A 16157-nucleotide genomic window follows, 5' to 3' on the forward strand; every position below is an offset into this window, starting at 1 on the left:
CATGTCCAGACTTTGTTTCAATTTACTCATGGTCGATTAATGCGCCAATGAAGTTCATGTATCACCATGTGCTTGTTGGAATAACACTTTCAATTAACAAAAAACAGCAGCCATTTCATACTCCGTCGAGCATAAAATTGCATGCGCCACTCGGGCGGGTGCAAGCTGTTCGCTCTACGGTGCCCAGTGGCATATGAGGCGCGAAAGCGTAACCAGCGTTTTCCAGCGCCTAGCTGCACGACCGTGGAGCTCTCAGATAGGCCTTCATCTGTTCCCCATTTCCCCAGTTAATAAATCAACCCCTATTAGCCCACGCCTTCTCCAGGGACTGGGGATCTTTGCAGTCGAAATAAAAATACGGGCATATATTCGAACTGATTGAAGGCAAGCTAGGCAAGCGAGGCAAGTCTACGGCATAGAAGGCACCGCTCTTCTTTGGCTTTTAGGAAAATCTAATCAAGATTTAGGCGGCGTCTATTAATCAAATGAAATTCCAAAGCACACACACACACACACACATGGAGACGGAGACACAGAGATGATGGGAAAACAGCCATCGCATCCATTAATACCATGCGCGTCAGCTTTGGACCAAATGAATGCTTTGTGGGGGCAATCTCTTGTTAGTTTTCGATTCTATAAGAGTATCAATACAAAGACAGGAGACCCACTGTCACTGCCCCGCCCCTGCCCAACTCAGCGAAGACCAAAAACCAAGAACAACGTGCAACATTGTGTGTAGAATCGAGCTCTAAAACTGATTCGTATTCGTATTAACACTCGTATAGCGTAAAATCCCAAATGGACAGCGACAGCTGGTAGTGCTCGACCACGGGATACCCTTCCACTAACCCCGAGTGTGTTTAGCACGAGTGCTGTGTGGGGGTCAGTGATTGTTAGAAGTGATAATACGCCTTGAAGGGAAAGGGTATGAGACATCGTTAGATGGACTAACTAGACAAAAGTATGGCAGCGGACCCGCACTATCTGTCAGAATGTGGGCTGTGGATCAGATCTCTACAAGTATACATACGTAGCTGAAAATGCGTCGTAAATTTCGTTTTTGTTGTTCGAAGCGAAGCTTTTCAAGCCGAACCCGAACCCGTTCATTAATCTTCAAAATCTACCTGCTCTAATGGTATTGTTGGTTGCTGCTGCTTATGCGACTGAGGCTGCTGCGGCTGCTGCTGGTTCTGGTGCTGTTCCTGGCAGTCTTCCATTTCGTTTTCGGTCGTTTGGTCTCTATCAAATATATTTTTTATTTCTTGGTGTTTTGTGTTCTTTATTGTGGGACCGGACCAAAACACACACACGAAGCCCAGGAAGGTCTGTGCCTTTCCCTGTCTCTTGTATCTATCGAATACCAAATACCGATTGCATTAGTAAGACGCTCAAAATCAGTTCCGAGTATTTCAAACTTTTGAAACTTCTCCCCCATATTCTTCTCTTCCTTCATGGCAGAGATGTTCCCAGCGTAAGTGAAAACCTCGGTGATATCGCCAGTCGGTCGAGCTTGAACTCTTCAAAGCTGACTCCGAAGAGTTCACTCTTTAATCATATTAGTGAACCCATCTGCGGGCATCGAGATTTAAATATTGGCCACATGAATGTCTCGAGAGGAAGGGAACGAGAGGCAAAAGCCATTTGTTTGATTGATGTATGCATATTGTTTTATCTGTCTCTTTTACACTTTCCCATACGCATCGCTGGCTTATGGCATATCTGGTTTCCACGCCATTAATATCGATGCGATGGCGATGGCCATGGCTCTGCGGGCTATTTTTGAGAGCTCATAAATACCATATCTGTGCAAGATTTGACTGTGCCTCTGCCGGGCCTATACCGTATACTAAGCCGTATTTGCAATGCAAATTCAAATACACAACAAAGGGCAGACCATAAAAAAGATACAAGTATCGCTAGGACAGAACAGAACAGATATCTTTCGGCGACCAGAAACCGTCTTCGAAATTTCGTGAGGAACGCTCATTGGGGGAACGCCTGCAGGAACAGGCAGTGGCAGAGGCACTAACACACCCATGCACACCGCCAGATCCTTATTATTATGAATTTTTATTTTATTTGGGCTTTTCACTTTACATCTCACTACAACAAGTCAAAGCGAGCAGCGGAACAGTCCAGTAGAGCTCTGTGGAGTTTGGAGTTCGGGCTGGCCAAAGAAAACGTGTTTTCCATATTTCCATATTCATTTACATTTCGCTGCTGATCGGCGTGCAAGCGCAAGCGCAAGCCGATGCCAGGCACAGATACACACTCATACAATGGATACACCATGGAGAGGGGCTACAAGATTTTGAACAAAAAGGAATATTTTCTTGCTTCTTTCTTTGTCGATATTTCTTACAATAACAAAACTCACAACCATTTGAACCATTACGTGGCAACATTTTGTGCTCAACTCTCCGCTCAGCTCAGATCTCGGATCGGATGAAATCTGCTCACGGTCCCAGCTTTGGTTGAGCCCCAGCATCGTATCATCCGACAACAACAGAGGCCAACCTTTACTTCAACCACAACGACAGCGACAACGACAACGACAAGAGCAACAACTGCCCCTGCCTCTGGCCCTGCCTCTGCCTACGTTACCGTTGCCTTTGGCTTATAATAATTCAACAATTAATCTTATTTGTGTTAGTCGCGTCAAGACGCGGCGCTGTCTGCCGCCTGCCTGCCTTCGCCAACCGCTCAGATGTACGAGTACTCATATGTGTTGTACTATACATGCATATGTGCATGGTATGTACATACATATATTGTACATTCACATTCATCGTTTTTTTTTTTGCATACCACAATTGTATTATACTGCTATGAATGCGATTGCATTAGCCAAAGTTGTTTGCACAGCGCGTGGGCGTGATCCCAGAATGGAAATGAGTGGAAAAGTGATTTGTTTCTGGCTGTTGGATTTTACGCAAATTTGTTGTTCTGGGTTTAGCATTGGTTCGGGTTATCGGATTCTCACTGCGGAACTTTCGCAAACGTAATGCCGCTGGCTGAAGGATCAGTCGAAATGAGCCCGAAATGGGAGACCAAATCAGTGTTAGTGCAATCTCATATATGCTAGCATATAATAGCATAGCTATGAATGTTTGTATGTACATATGTACGTACATATATACAAGTACCTACCATTTTTCTTCACATTTTTAAATTCATTTTAGTGTTGGTGGGCTCGCACGGATACGGACACGGGAACAGGCGCGGATACCGATACCGATACCGATGGGGGCACACAAGCACGAACGCACAGAGGCACACACACACTTGCGGACATCTGAAATGGCTGCAGACGCAGCATATTTTTTTCTTTTAGCAAAACGTGTTTTGCTTCATTTTTCGCTCTTGTATATGGCTTGTTGCAGCAGTGGCTGCTCGCTGCAACGTTGTTGGAATTTTTCACTTATAAAAATTTGCAACGGCGACACACAGATGTACATGCTCACACACAGGCGCAGCAGATACACGGATACACTTGGAGCAAGACTCTGGGAGCACTTAATTTCCAGCTGCTTTGAATTTATATTTCAACAAATTGATTTGGATTTGTGCTCAGAGCAAACACCGCACTGCACAGAGACACATTGAGCAAAAGCCCTATGTTCGGATACAGTGGCATGTATCTCCAGTTGGAGAAAAGCAAACCGAATCCAAGTCACTGACGCACCTTCACTTTTGTCAACCGTTTCACGCACGCGCGCCTTTTCGAATCGCAGAACTCGGCCCAAAGTCTCGCTCAGTGGTCGCAACGTAACTGAAAACTGAATGCCGAGCGCCACGAGTGGAGTTGCAAGCAGAGATTATGAGCAGAGCGGGAGCCGAGCCAAGGCTGGAAAAGCCGACTGACAGGTTTAGGCAAAGAGAATCTCACACAGGGAGAGGGAGAGAGAAAAAGAGATATACTCTCCTGACCGCCATATACGTGCCAAATGTGGTAGCTTGTTCTTCTGCGCTCTTCTCTGCACTCTACCTGTTGTGGCAGCGGCATCGGCAGCGACAGCAGCAGCGGCAGCGGAGGCCTGCAACACATTTTTCACTTGTTGCAGTTTCGTTTTTCATTTTCTTGTTCGGAATTGTTGCCTGCGCTCTCTCTGGCCAGCTCTTCCATGAACCTATCCGATTCGCTCTCGCTGTGCCTTGGACTCTGGGGCACAGACGGAGCCAGAGCCAAAAGACAGAGCCGCCCCTCCGACTTAGGCCATAATGCTGCCCCGTACTCGGGCGCATAGCCAGTCCGACAAGATTCAATAGCCACCGGCGACCCATACACAACAACAATAAAAATTACTTGCCTGCTGTAGAATGTACATAGAGTGTGTGGGGGGTGTGTGGATGCTTCACTTGCTCCTGTTGTTGCTGTTGTATTTGCTTTCGTTATTGTGCTCAGTCGTGCTCACTCGGTCCCACTCCGACTCCAACGCTAACTCTAAGGAGCTGGCATCCAAAGTTGAACGGGGAGAAGGAAACGAAAAACGATGACGACGAAGATGAAGATGAAGACGAAGGCGAGGGCCTGCTCCCAGGTCGGGTTTGGTTTGCTTTAGGAATAAGAAATTCTTCTGTTTCTTCGGCGCTCTCTCTCTCTTCAACAACATCGGACCTCACTCCCTCTCTGGGGTCTCTCCTAGTCTCTCTCCATCGCTCTCTTTGTTGCGGGCACTTTTTATTTGGTTACTTCCCTGGATCGTCGGACCGTCTTGGGCAGCGCCGTAGAATTTTGTTTAGCATAGAAACTGGTTTCAAATTAAAATTATCGCTGGTCATTTTTCTTATGGTTAGTTGTCGTTTACTTCGCTGTTGTTGTCGTTGTTGTCGCCGCTGCTGCCGTTGTTGTTGTTACTGGTGCTGGAATTTCGGTGTTTGGTGTTTGGGACGGACCTGCGTTTTACTTCCCTTTACCGGGGTTGGACTGCTCTGCTATGCTGCTCGGGCTGGTGGTGTGAACTAGCTCTGCTCTGTCGCTGTCCATGTGATGCGTGTGTCGGACACCGGGCGCCCTAAAGTATGTATGTATATACATATATATATATTATGTATGTATGTGAGAGAGTAAGAAAAGAAGGCTGAGAATGAGTCGCTGTCTGGGGCTGGGATCTTGCCTGCAGACTGTCGGATGTCGCTACCCTGGCTGTGGCTGGCCATCTTTATTCTTATTAGGTTCGAAATTCGAAAATGGGACTGCTGAAATTCCCGGAATTCCCGACGGCACTTAAAACCTAAGCGAGCACTCGGTTCCATATTGATTGTAATCTGTGTGGAACATCCAAAGGTACCGTACTGTAAAGTTCCGGGAATAGGGTCAGGTTGGGTTGGATTGGGTCCGCAAATCCAACACATACTAGACATAAATAAGTCCACCATGTGCACCAGCACTCTGCATAGACCACATTGAAGTGCATAGAGTGTGGATCATGTGAGTAAACCACAGCCAGTCCCGCGACTCGCTGGCTGCCTCGTAAAACTGTCACTTAATGTAGTAAGTAAGTAAGAGCATAACAAGAGTTTTGTCCGATTTTATTTCTTTATGAATGTCGTCGCTGCCGAAATGCCAGGCACGGCCCGGGCCAAGCAGGAGAGCAAAAGCAAACGGCCAATGGCAACAGCAGCCGCAACAGAAAGGCAGCCCGGTCTGGGCGCATTCTTATCTTTTGAGAAATATTACAAAAACACGCAGAGCCCAGCACCAAGTCCAAGTCCAAGTCCTGGCCAGGCAGCGCAGTGATGCGCCGCGGCCACTGCTGCCAAGTCCAAGCCCGAGACCCAAGAGCAGTCAGAAAGGTAAACCAATAAAAATAGCTGAGCCTACGACGCGACACATTGCAGTTGTTGCCGTTGCCTTTGCCAGTAGAGAATTCGCGGGTTCTCCTCCTCCTCCTCCTACTCCGTGCTTATCGCTGCTCTTCGTTCCACTTCCACTTCTAGCGGCAGCCAGAGCTATAGTGTGGGCGATGGGCTCAACACAATGCCCAAGTCGATATCAAGACCACTACCGAGTCGTTGTCGTACGTGTGACTTGATCATTTTTAGCCAAGGAATAACATTATACTTGTAGGGGGATCACTATGCATCACTTTTATAAACATAAGAATACTTATTGAAATGTTAATCTTGATATAATATTTCATCATTGTGGTAATTCTATTCTAGTTGCTGCGATGCTGTGGTACAAAGTTGTTTGAATTGGTTAGATTTACCCGGGCACTTGTTCAGTATTGTAAAGTTTTGAAGCGCCAGTGCTGCAAAGTGGACGTGACTATTCAAACAGCTGGTCCAATGTTTTCATGATATGCATATGCATATGTGCTCGAGTACGTATGTATGTATGTGTGTATAAAACACCTCATATGTGGTTTCCCAGAGCAAGCGTGATAACTTATAATCTGGCCATTGCTTGACGATTAGATTAGATGCAGTGGATTCTTCTTTATCTCACACTTAATTTATTTGATCATCCAACGCTGGGAAGAAGCGTGGGCTCGAAACACAAACACGAACATACGTACATACACATACAATTTAGCCCTAGGGATTATAGTGATAGTGGAGTGTAGTGTTTGCTACAGCGGGGTGGGAGGATATTTTGACTATGTGTACTGAAAACTGATTTGATTACATACATTGTTAGAGTATAATGGTATTAGATATTAGATAGATATTAGAAATTTTCTAATGCATATACTGGCTCGTACATGTGGCTATGGCTATCTAGTCCTGTTTCTTTTGTGCGGCTGTCTTTTTGATCGTGGGAACCGCGGCCTCGATTGCCGCCCCATTGGCATCCGCCTGCCCCTCCAACGGCAGCGACTTGGCGCCAGACGCTCCTGCCGCGGCCTGCTCCTCCATCTCGCCGGAGAAGCCGAATTCGTTGACTCGCTTTAGGTCGACGCGGTACTGCCAGCGCTGGTATAGGAACACAAAGAATATGATGTCGTCGCGGAAGCAGCCTAATCGGTACATGGTGGGCATCTTGATGACGAACGCAAAGATGTCGTCGATGAATGTGTTGAGGAACTTGTAGGTCATCATGCGCCACGGCATGTGGGCGACAGACTTCATCTTGTAGTTGATGAACAGCTGCGGAGTCATCAGGATGAATCCGAACGTCAGCAGGTAGCTGTAGAGCATGTTCAGCACAAAGGAGTACCAGCCCTTGTGCTCGTTGTAGATCAGCGAATAGATGAAGTAGCACACCAGCAGGGGGAAGCAGGCCCAGCCCAGATACTTGAAGGCAAGCCTGTCGTACTCCTTGGTGGAGCTCTCCGAGTAGGAGCCCTTGTCGTTGAAGCTGATGCGGGGGAACACGCCCAGGATCTTCTGATCGTGGTTGTAGTTGATGTCGACCACCTTGTGGATCTTCCACACCTCAATTCCCAGGCCCACGAAGCAGGATATGCGTATCATGAAGTTTGTTTCATTGTCCAGCACATACAACAGTATGATGAGCGACTGGAACACGGCGAAAAACACGGAGCGGACTGAGAGGCCCTCCAGCGACTTTCGGTTGTTCCAGAACTGAATGTCGTTCTTGAAGGCCAGCAGCTCGAACACCGAATGCAATATAGAGACGGCCACCGTGATGCCGAGCAGATAGATGTTGGTGTCGAGCAAGGTCTCCTTGAGCGAGTCCTGGTCCTCGTCTGTCTCCTCCACAGCACCGGCTGCCATAATGTCGCCCAGCATATTGCCAGCCCATTTGTTCTTCATCTGCTTGGCGGCATACAGCTGCCACTTGAACATTCCGAGTGGCTGGAAGGTCAGGTGTAGCTCCAGCTCGGGAGTGGTCTGGTTTATGGGTAAATATTCACGCTGCAGATTCCAGTAGTCATTGACAAACAGAATGGGCAAATAGGTCTTACCGCCATCCACAAACTTGACATACTCGTCCAGTGGCGGCGGCACCGAGCCTTGGGCCCAGTTGGTCTGGTCCACCACGAGGTTGACGGTCAGATTGGGATGCCAGTGGGACACGATCTGGTCCTTGAGATTCGCGTGTTTCAGCTCGTGCTCCAGTTTCTCCTTCTCGCTGGCCAGCAGGTTGTAGTTGCGGTTCACTCGCAGCTTCTTGAACTTGTTTAGCTGGTGCTGCTGATGGCCCATGTGACCGCTCCGGGCATAGTTGGGCGATTTTGGGTCTGGGCTCTCGCCGCTCCTGGTCACAAAGGCGTGCAGATAGACACTTCCGTTGTTCATTAAATGCTGACTGGCCTTTATTTGCAAGTTGTGGCTGTAGATGCCGTCCTTGGTGGGGCCCGAGCTCCAATCGCCATACGTGAGATCCTCCTGGAGCCAAAGCAGATTCGCCTTTTGCTGGAAGTTTACAACGTCCGGTTCCTCAGAGAGCCAGACGTGCAAATCGAAATCTGTGCCGTTCTCAAAATAGTTCCACGCGGTTATTTTTGGACCCGCATTGGCCACGCTCTTGTCTTCGCCGGCATTCGTCTGCGGCTTTCGGAAGAAAGAGCTGACGAAGTAGATGATCAGGGCTCGCAAGATAAGCGACTTGGTCATGGCAAAGAAGGACTCCATGCGAGTGGGCTGATTTTGGGGCTGTTGTTGCTGGGGTTCTTGACCTTCAGCACCCACATTATTGGCCAGCTCAGCGTTCCCATTCCCAGCAGCCACCTGAAAATGAGGGCAGCATTGAAATGTCTCGTGCACGGCTGATGCAATTGAAGAAAGCCTTGATTTTGCTTACCGCGCCTTCAGCCGCAGGCCGTTCATCACCCGCAGTCGACATGTTGTGTGCTTTAAACGTTATCCACGTTTTTCGTTAAGGTTTTTTACACAACGTTCTTTTCCATAAATTGCAATTAGCGCTGTCAAAGAATCGATAGTACTATCGACAGGCAACTAACTATCGATTGAATTTGTACACTATCGATGTGCGCGTGAAACTGAGGTATCAATAGTAAACATGTAGTCTGCTTGGAATAAAACACAAAGAAGCTGCAAATACTTTAAACTTTGTGTTTAAAGCAATATTGCACTATTTTAATGTTCACCAAACGTAAATACAGCTCCCGACTTGCCGGCGACGAGCAACAGGAGAATGCGGCTGCAGACGCTGGGCCAAACACCAATCAACAGGAGATTGCGGCTGCAGACGCTGGGCCAAACACCAAGCAACAGTGTCAGCCAAAATCACCATTGGTAGAGTCACAGTCTCAGTCAAAGTCACAGCGTAAAAAACCTCCATCCGAGTTCGAAAAGACTTGGCTAAAACTAAAAAATTCTACGTCCACAAGCAGTAGTCCGAGACCAACGGATTGGGCTACGAGGTTTGCGACATGTAGGGAGTTAGCGAACACCAGTTGGCCAGCATTGCCGCGTACAAAAAAATCCACTTATTTCTGCAAGTCACACAATTATTCTAGATCCGCCAGCGCACAAACTGGCAGCAGAGCCCCTGGAAAGATATCGGAGCTTTGGAGCGAATTCAAAGACGAGTCACTGAATGATTCGAGCCACACCGGCGTATCCGATGATAGCTACATTGGTTCCTCGCCGGAACAAATCATCACCAAACGTAAATACAGCTCCCGACCTGACGGCGACGAGCAACAGGAGAATGCGGCTGCAGACGCTGGGCCAAACACCAATCAACAGGAGATTGCGGCTGCAGACGCTGGGCCAAACACCAAGCAACAGTGTCAGCCAAAATCACCATTGGTAGAGTCACAGTCTCAGTCAAAGTCACAGCGTAAAAAACCTCCATCCGAGTTCGAAAAGACTTGGCTAAAACTAAAAAATTCTACGTCCACAAGCAGTAGTCCGAGACCAACGGATTGGGCTACCAGGTTTGCGACATGTAGGGAGTTAGCGAACACCAGTTGGCCAGCACTGCCGCGTAGGACAAAATCAATGCCATTTTGCAGGTCACAGAACTCTCGTAGATCCGCCAGCGCACAAACTGGCAGCAGAGCCCCTGGAAAGATATCGGAGCTTTGGAGCGAATTCAAAGACGAGTCACTGAATGATTCGAGCCACACCGGCGTATCCGATGATAGCTACATTGGTTCCTCGCCGGAACAAATCATCACCAAACGTAAATACAGCTCCCGACCTGACGGCGACGAGCAACAGGAGAATGCGGCTGCAGACGCTGGGCCAAACACCAAGCAACAGTGTCAGCCAAAATCACCATTGGTGGAGTCACAGCGTAAAAAACCTCCATCCGAGTTCGAAAAGGCTTGGCTAAACCTACAAAATTCCACGTCCATAAGCAGTAGTCCGAGAACAACGGAGTGGGCTACCAGGTTTGCGACATGTAGGGAGTTAGCGAACACCAGTTGGCCAGCACTGCCGCGTAGGACAAAATCAATGCCATTTTGCAGGTCACACATCTCTCCTAGATCCGCCAGCTCACAGACTGGTGGCAGAGCCCCTCGAAAGACATCGCAACTTTGGAACGAATTAAAAGACCAGTCAATGAATGGCTACATTGATTCCTCGCTAGGAGTTCAACTAGTGCCAGAACCAACCGTCCGTCAATACCTTCCAGCTTTCAGCAGGAAGAAGGCGGTTCCTGAGCGTTGTGTTAAAGGAGGCTACGTGGACGAGTTCAGGACGATGATGAAGGAAACCAGTATGAATCATCGCCATCTAAGCGACAGAAAATCCACCCACACAGTCCACTTGCTGGATATCTCCAAAGACTTCGGCGTTTATATGGCCCGAGTAGAACCATTCCCTGAGACGAACAGTGGAGATTCGACGTTTAATATTCTACTACCTTCGGAAATTGGAGATAAAGTTAGTGTCGGCTCTACGGTAAAATTTTATCTCGATTCGAAAACCAACAAACCTCTTCAGCTACGAAACAGGCAAAGGATGTATTTCCAGCCACTCAATATTTTAAAATTAAAAAAGGAAATGCACACAGTGGATAATTTGTAGAAAAATAAGACTCAGAATATATAAATACTTACCAGCACAGACTGTTCCTTCAGAATGCTTTCAATAACACGTTGTGCAAGAAATCTGTAAATAAAAAGACATTTTCATTAGGTATCCCCCACAGATTACTACTACTTTCATACCTGGCATCTACCTCGTTACAGCTATAAATATAAGAAAAATGGTATTGCTTTGCTCATCCGTCCGAGCAGCTATATTGATATCAATCAGGACATTTGTTTTTTCTCAATAAGCCTTAAATTGCTGAATTGTCTCCCTTGTTTTGTCAAATAACTTCTTCGGCGTGTCCAGACGGTGCTGGTCGCCCACGATAATGCGGCTGGCACTGGCCGGTTGGTTGAGAGTCCGGGTGAATTAATTAAGATAATCTACAACACATTGCCATCATCATCAAAAGCTCGCGTAGACGGTAGGAAACACAGCGTTCGGCGGTGGACAGTCGTTCGGCTTGAGAGTCTCCTCGGGAATGCCCACTCCCGTGTGGAGCTGTAGTATGTTCAGATTCTCGACACTCAGGGTAATCACATCGGTGGCGGTCAAAAACATTAGTTGCTTCAGCATATCCAGCTGAATTTGGTGCTTGGTGGACTGGTTCAGGATCTGGCTTTTCTGCGTGAGATCGGCCTTCCAACGTGCCAGCTCCTCGACCATGACACTGCTGGTCAGAAACTTGGATCGCCAGACCTCGCATTGTCCCGCATGAAACTTAATTTGCTCGGTATGCGTCGTCAGATTGTTGGCAGTATCCATCAGGGCTCGAGCCAGCTGCAACTTGTCTTCGGTGAGCAGATTGACGCGAGTCTGCAGATCCTCACCCACTGACGCCACCAGCAGGTTCTTTAGCTCCCTATTGACGTGCGTTTGAAATTTTTATTGGGCCTGGAAGTAGTCACGTTCCTCCCTCTTTTTCGAGAGCTGGAGAGGATATCTAACTCGCCGTTGCTGGCATCTTTATTGTCGCTCTCTTTAGGTTCAGGGTCCAGTTCTTGGATGCGCAGTATGGACCCTTGATCCACGAGTACACCAATGTCCAGGTTATTTTTTTCGCGATGAATTTTATGTTTTGTCGATGGTGCAGCAGTCATGGGATTCACAGCTCCTGGATATGGCTCAAAGGGAACGAATTTTGGAGGTTTAGTCTTTTTGTGTTCCGGCAGCGGTTCGTGACGCGGTTGGACAAGACACTAAGATCAAGAACAATTGTCACAATTTATACTGGCTGTGTGTCTGTAGGTGCTTACTTTTTTGGATGTGGCAGATCCTCGATCAAATGTCCTGTGAGTCGTATGCGACGATGGGCCACCACCACCATGCGCATCTTGTCGCCCAAATCCTGAACCTCTTAATTTTGTGCAAAAGTGCCCAGGTGATAGACCTCATCCGGGCTCTGGACGACCTCCTCTTCCCCGTCGACTTTCTTGAGGAAAACCCCAACGTAGGGCTGATTAAGGCTAACTTTGCGACGCAGCAGATCCATAACAATTGAGTAGTGGTGGCCACTGGAATTCTGGATATCTATCCCAGCATTTGCACTCACCTCCACAACCTTCATGAATCGGGGAAACAAGGGATTCTTACGCATGGCTAACAGCGGAACATGTGGCCATACGTCGAGCACGGTTACTGTGGCAGGTAGGTCGGACAGCAGTTTTGTTACCGCTGACGCTTTCTTGTCGTCGGGATCATCGCGATTGCGACTGTAGAATCGCTGAGCCCTCACCATGGCGCGGTTACTGACAAAGACTCACCGCAAAGAAGTTAAACTCGCCGTTGTGTGTTGTGTGTGGAGAGAGCACACATTCGAGCACAAAGCAGAGCTGGCCAGCATATTGCCCTCGTTTCGGTAGGCATTCATGGCATGCATGTGGAGTTATCAAAGAAGGCATTCAGGCTTCACAAAGCACCCCGAGAGCACCGTTCGGAGCCACAGGTATGCAGACAATGGTTGTTTACTTGTCGTTGTCGCTTCCAATTGAATTAACACGTTTTGCAAGAAATCTTTAAATAAAAAGATATTTTTATTAGTTATCCCAATTTGAAGAAAATGCAAGCCCGTTGAACGAAGTGCCAAAGGCGACACCTGACGGACATCATGTAATGTAAAATGTAAAAATATGTAGAATTTGCGCAGCAACATTTACCAAGCACAAAATACTCCAAATGTGAAACCCCCTCAAACGACATTTGTACAAACATCACACGTCTCAGTTATTCAGAGCTGTCTGCAAACACTCATTTTTGCGTTTTATCGATCATGATAGAGAGATCTCGCTCTTTTTTCAGCAAATTTTAGCAGAGTCTAATATCATACAGCTATTAAATGCCGAAGTATCGATTCATTCACTTATCGCCTAAAAGTATCGCAGCTACCCGTGTATATATATCGATATATTGATATCACACTATATTAGCTTCCCTGATTTTCCTTTTCTTTTGGAATAGCATTTGGTTGCACGTTTTCTCTGGTGAGTTGCTGAAATAATGTGAAAATAATTGGTAAACAGTGAAAGTGTTGCAAAAACATACTGTCCATGGTCGAGCCATGTGGATGTGCAGCGAAAACTGGTGGCATCGAGAGGGTTTCGACAGAATATAACGCTAAACAGCCCGCCCACTTGGCAGTAGGTCGGACCTAACCTCGAAGCCGCCACAGAAACTGCGAAAATAGCAGAAAATGTGATTCTTTCGTGAAATGAAACTTGGGCGACCTTAACTAATGTCTTATTTTGTGTTTGCAGCAACGATTCGAAAATGCAAATCTTCGTGAAAACTCTCACTGGCAAGACCATCACCTTGGAGGTCGAGCCCTCTGACACCATCGAGAATGTCAAGGCTAAGATCCAGGACAAGGAGGGCATTCCCCCAGATCAGCAGCGTCTGATCTTCGCCGGCAAGCAGCTGGAGGATGGCCGCACTCTGTCCGACTACAACATCCAGAAGGAGTCGACCCTGCACTTGGTGCTCCGCCTGCGCGGTGGTATCATCGAGCCCTCGCTCCGCATCTTGGCTCAGAAGTACAACTGCGACAAGATGATCTGCCGCAAGTGCTACGCCCGTCTGCACCCCCGTGCCACCAACTGCCGCAAGAAGAAGTGCGGACACACCAACAACTTGCGCCCCAAGAAGAAGTTGAAGTAGATGCTGCCCCTGCCACCCGGCTGTGCCTGCTTCTACAGCAGCATCTAATCTGCCCCTACACCATCCATGGCGGAGACAACATATAATCCAATGGTTCACAATCTAAGTAAATATATATACATTTTGTAAAACGATCAGCCCAAGCTACGATTCACTGAGAAATGTATTTGCCTGTATTTGCTAAAAGGCGCACCGCAACCATCCCATGTGTATCTGTTGTATCTGCTGTCGTGCCATTGTCGTGTGTGTCTTGTTATGATCTGTCCAGTCATAACCCGTTCCGAGTCAACTGGAGCTAGAACTCTTATACTGCGATTAGTAACGCGTCTCTGTGGATGACACTCCAGCTTTGAGCCTTTCAAGCCTGTTTCTGTTTGGGTTCTTGCCAACTGTCGATGCGATTGAGCAGCAGCTGGTTTCAGTTTACATCCAGGAAGCGGGAGGCCGACCGCAGTCATTGATATGCCATTTGGCAGCGACCTTTGCTACTGTTGCGAACTGCATCTGTGGTTTGCCAAAGGGAAAGGGAAGGGGTCCGGTCCCCGAGTCCGCGTCTCTGTATCGTCATGGATCGATGGAGCAGGCCTACTTGGGCACGACGACTACTGTGAGTACAGTTAATTGGTTCCATTGACTCCGGATTCTCTGTACTCTGGAATAACTGGCACTTGTCCGCTACAAGACGCAAACAAGAGGCTTCCGTTGAGCGAAATGGATATTATACCATCCCCAGCCATGTTGGTTGAGATTCTCCGCTGGTCTTGGACCCCCCGGCCAAAGCTTATTTTATGAATCTCTTAATAACCCAAGGGTGACTGAGCCAGAGCATTCGAATGGCGCAGGCCCGTCGCTACCTGGAGACGGCCAAAAGGGTTCGCGCCGCCGTGCGAAAAGTCCTGATAAACAAAACCTGATAACACAAACGGAGAAAAGCAGCTTCAAGAAGGGCCGAGAACGTGGACCACGCCACAGACCCGCGCCCAGCAGCCAGGCGCAAATTGCGGTCAACATTAATTAAAAAGTACAGAGTGGGCGACCGCCAAACAAGGCAGATGACTCCCCTCGCCCCGCAGAGTGCTTTTGGGTGTGTACCGCGAATGAGGAAACAACGGATTCAGAGCAATGCAAAATTTTAATGGCCGCCACCTCCCTCCGGCAGCGGGCGTGGCCCTGGAAAGATGGAAAAGCGAACTCCAGCCCTACCGGCCTTGTACAGTGGTCCATGCAGAACGTCGCCATCACAACTGCCTGCAGAAACTACACAAAGCTCCGATCTCGGAGTTCTGACCACTGTGTACTTCGCTCGAATGTCGCTCATACTGTCATACAATATAAAAAGGTGTTATGTGCAGGCGTGGGGCGTTGGGCGTGGGGCGTGGGGAAAAGTATTTTAAAAATTAAGGCACTGCCTCCTGGACAGTCGCCCGCTTATTTATGGGTCCCGGGTTCCCTCTCCTGTCTCCTGGCCAGCTCTCGAAAATGCTTTCCGACTTCTGCCGCTTCCTCCTCCTGCCTCTCCCGACCACCACCGAGCGAGTTGTTGTTTTCCTTTTACATTTTTGCAACGCACGAGAGTGCGCTGGAGCAAGTATCGACTGGTGCCGTGCGTTGTGGTGCGCATCTTCGTCGCCGTTTTGCAAGTTTCGGGCTTTATCCTTTGGGCTTACTTCAGGCGCCGCCTCCACCTCCGCCTCCGTCATCTTCGGGGACTTTTATGGCCTGGTCGCAGTTTACATAACAGATGTGACCAGAATAATTAAGAGTGTGCTTCGTGGTTTGGTCGCTTCGATGGCGAGTGTCTTCGATTCCTCGATCCAGGCCCAATGTCCGATGCGGGTTTCTTGAGTGACCCAGATATCCCCTCTACTCTACTCCGCTCGAGGACATCAACTTGGATGCCTTCTCTGGCCATTGGCACTCTTAACGTTTTGGGCGTTTTTTTTTGGGACGGGTCAGGACGGAGCCGGCGTTTGGAGCGCATTAATATTGCAGACGGAGTCCGTTTCCCATCCCATCCCCGAGCTCTCCGCGCTCCTTTACGTCGAAAAGTGCTCATTGAAAATTGAACGAGTTTCCATTTG

General features: G+C 48.2%; 4 protein-coding genes and 1 pseudogene across 6 annotated transcripts; 2 read left to right on the top strand and 3 right to left on the bottom strand.

Moving 5' to 3' along the window:
- Positions 1-2090: 2090 nt before the first annotated feature.
- On the bottom strand, positions 2091-2537 carry LOC113565623. Of its 2 annotated transcripts, none has more exons than XM_026988113.1 (2): positions 2381-2537; positions 2091-2304 (listed from the first exon to the last, which is right to left on the bottom strand). In XM_026988113.1, exons 1-2 carry the CDS (start codon positions 2489-2491, stop codon positions 2107-2109), a joined length of 309 nt encoding a protein of 102 aa, XP_026843914.1. In that variant the 5' UTR covers positions 2492-2537; the 3' UTR covers positions 2091-2106. The 2 variants fall into 2 exon arrangements, with proteins under 2 accessions (XP_026843914.1, XP_026843913.1); XM_026988112.1 differs by having other exon boundaries at positions 2366-2537.
- A 3887-nt stretch (positions 2538-6424) lies between these two features.
- Positions 6425-8803, bottom strand: LOC6595591 (cleft lip and palate transmembrane protein 1). Of its 2 annotated transcripts, XM_026988110.1 has the most exons (3): positions 8717-8803; positions 7878-8643; positions 7358-7803 (listed from the first exon to the last, which is right to left on the bottom strand). In XM_026988110.1, the coding sequence occupies exons 1-3, from the start codon at positions 8756-8758 to the stop codon at positions 7433-7435; spliced, it is 1179 nt and encodes a 392-aa protein (XP_026843911.1). In that variant the 5' UTR covers positions 8759-8803; the 3' UTR covers positions 7358-7432. The 2 variants fall into 2 exon arrangements, with proteins under 2 accessions (XP_002020939.1, XP_026843911.1); XM_002020903.2 differs by having other exon boundaries at positions 6425-8643.
- Positions 8804-8984: 181 nt separating this feature from the next.
- LOC6595590 lies at positions 8985-11031 on the top strand. Its single transcript, XM_026988111.1, has one exon. The coding sequence runs from the start codon at positions 9016-9018 to the stop codon at positions 10915-10917; it is 1902 nt and encodes a 633-aa protein (XP_026843912.1). The 5' UTR covers positions 8985-9015; the 3' UTR covers positions 10918-11031.
- On the bottom strand, positions 10949-12661 carry LOC6595589 (annotated as a pseudogene).
- A 1015-nt stretch (positions 12662-13676) lies between these two features.
- Positions 13677-14213, top strand: LOC6595588 (ubiquitin-60S ribosomal protein L40). Its single transcript, XM_002020900.2, has one exon. The coding sequence runs from the start codon at positions 13690-13692 to the stop codon at positions 14074-14076; it is 387 nt and encodes a 128-aa protein (XP_002020936.1). The 5' UTR covers positions 13677-13689; the 3' UTR covers positions 14077-14213.
- Positions 14214-16157: the final 1944 nt, after the last annotated feature.

Source organism: Drosophila persimilis, unplaced genomic scaffold, assembly GCF_003286085.1.
Source record: "Drosophila persimilis strain 14011-0111.01,24,50 unplaced genomic scaffold, DperRS2 tig00000191-arrow-pilon, whole genome shotgun sequence".
In the NCBI taxonomy this organism is placed as follows: domain Eukaryota; kingdom Metazoa; phylum Arthropoda; class Insecta; order Diptera; family Drosophilidae; genus Drosophila; species Drosophila persimilis.

Coding starts and splice junctions, on each gene's coding strand:
- LOC113565623 (XM_026988112.1), bottom strand. CDS start 2,491: ATGCTGGGGCTCAACCAAAGCTGGGACCGTGAGCAGATTTCATCCGAT. Junction 2,305..2,365: donor TGGTTGTGAGTTTTGTTATT/GTAAGAAATATC, acceptor AAAATCTTGTAG/CCCCTCTCCATGGTGTATCC.
- LOC6595591 (XM_002020903.2), bottom strand. CDS start 8,758: ATGTCGACTGCGGGTGATGAACGGCCTGCGGCTGAAGGCGCG. Junction 8,644..8,716: donor GGCCTGCGGCTGAAGGCGCG/GTAAGCAAAATC, acceptor CCTCATTTTCAG/GTGGCTGCTGGGAATGGGAA.
- LOC6595590 (XM_026988111.1), top strand. CDS start 9,016: ATGTTCACCAAACGTAAATACAGCTCCCGACTTGCCGGCGACGAGCAA.
- LOC6595588 (XM_002020900.2), top strand. CDS start 13,690: ATGCAAATCTTCGTGAAAACTCTCACTGGCAAGACCATCACCTTGGAG.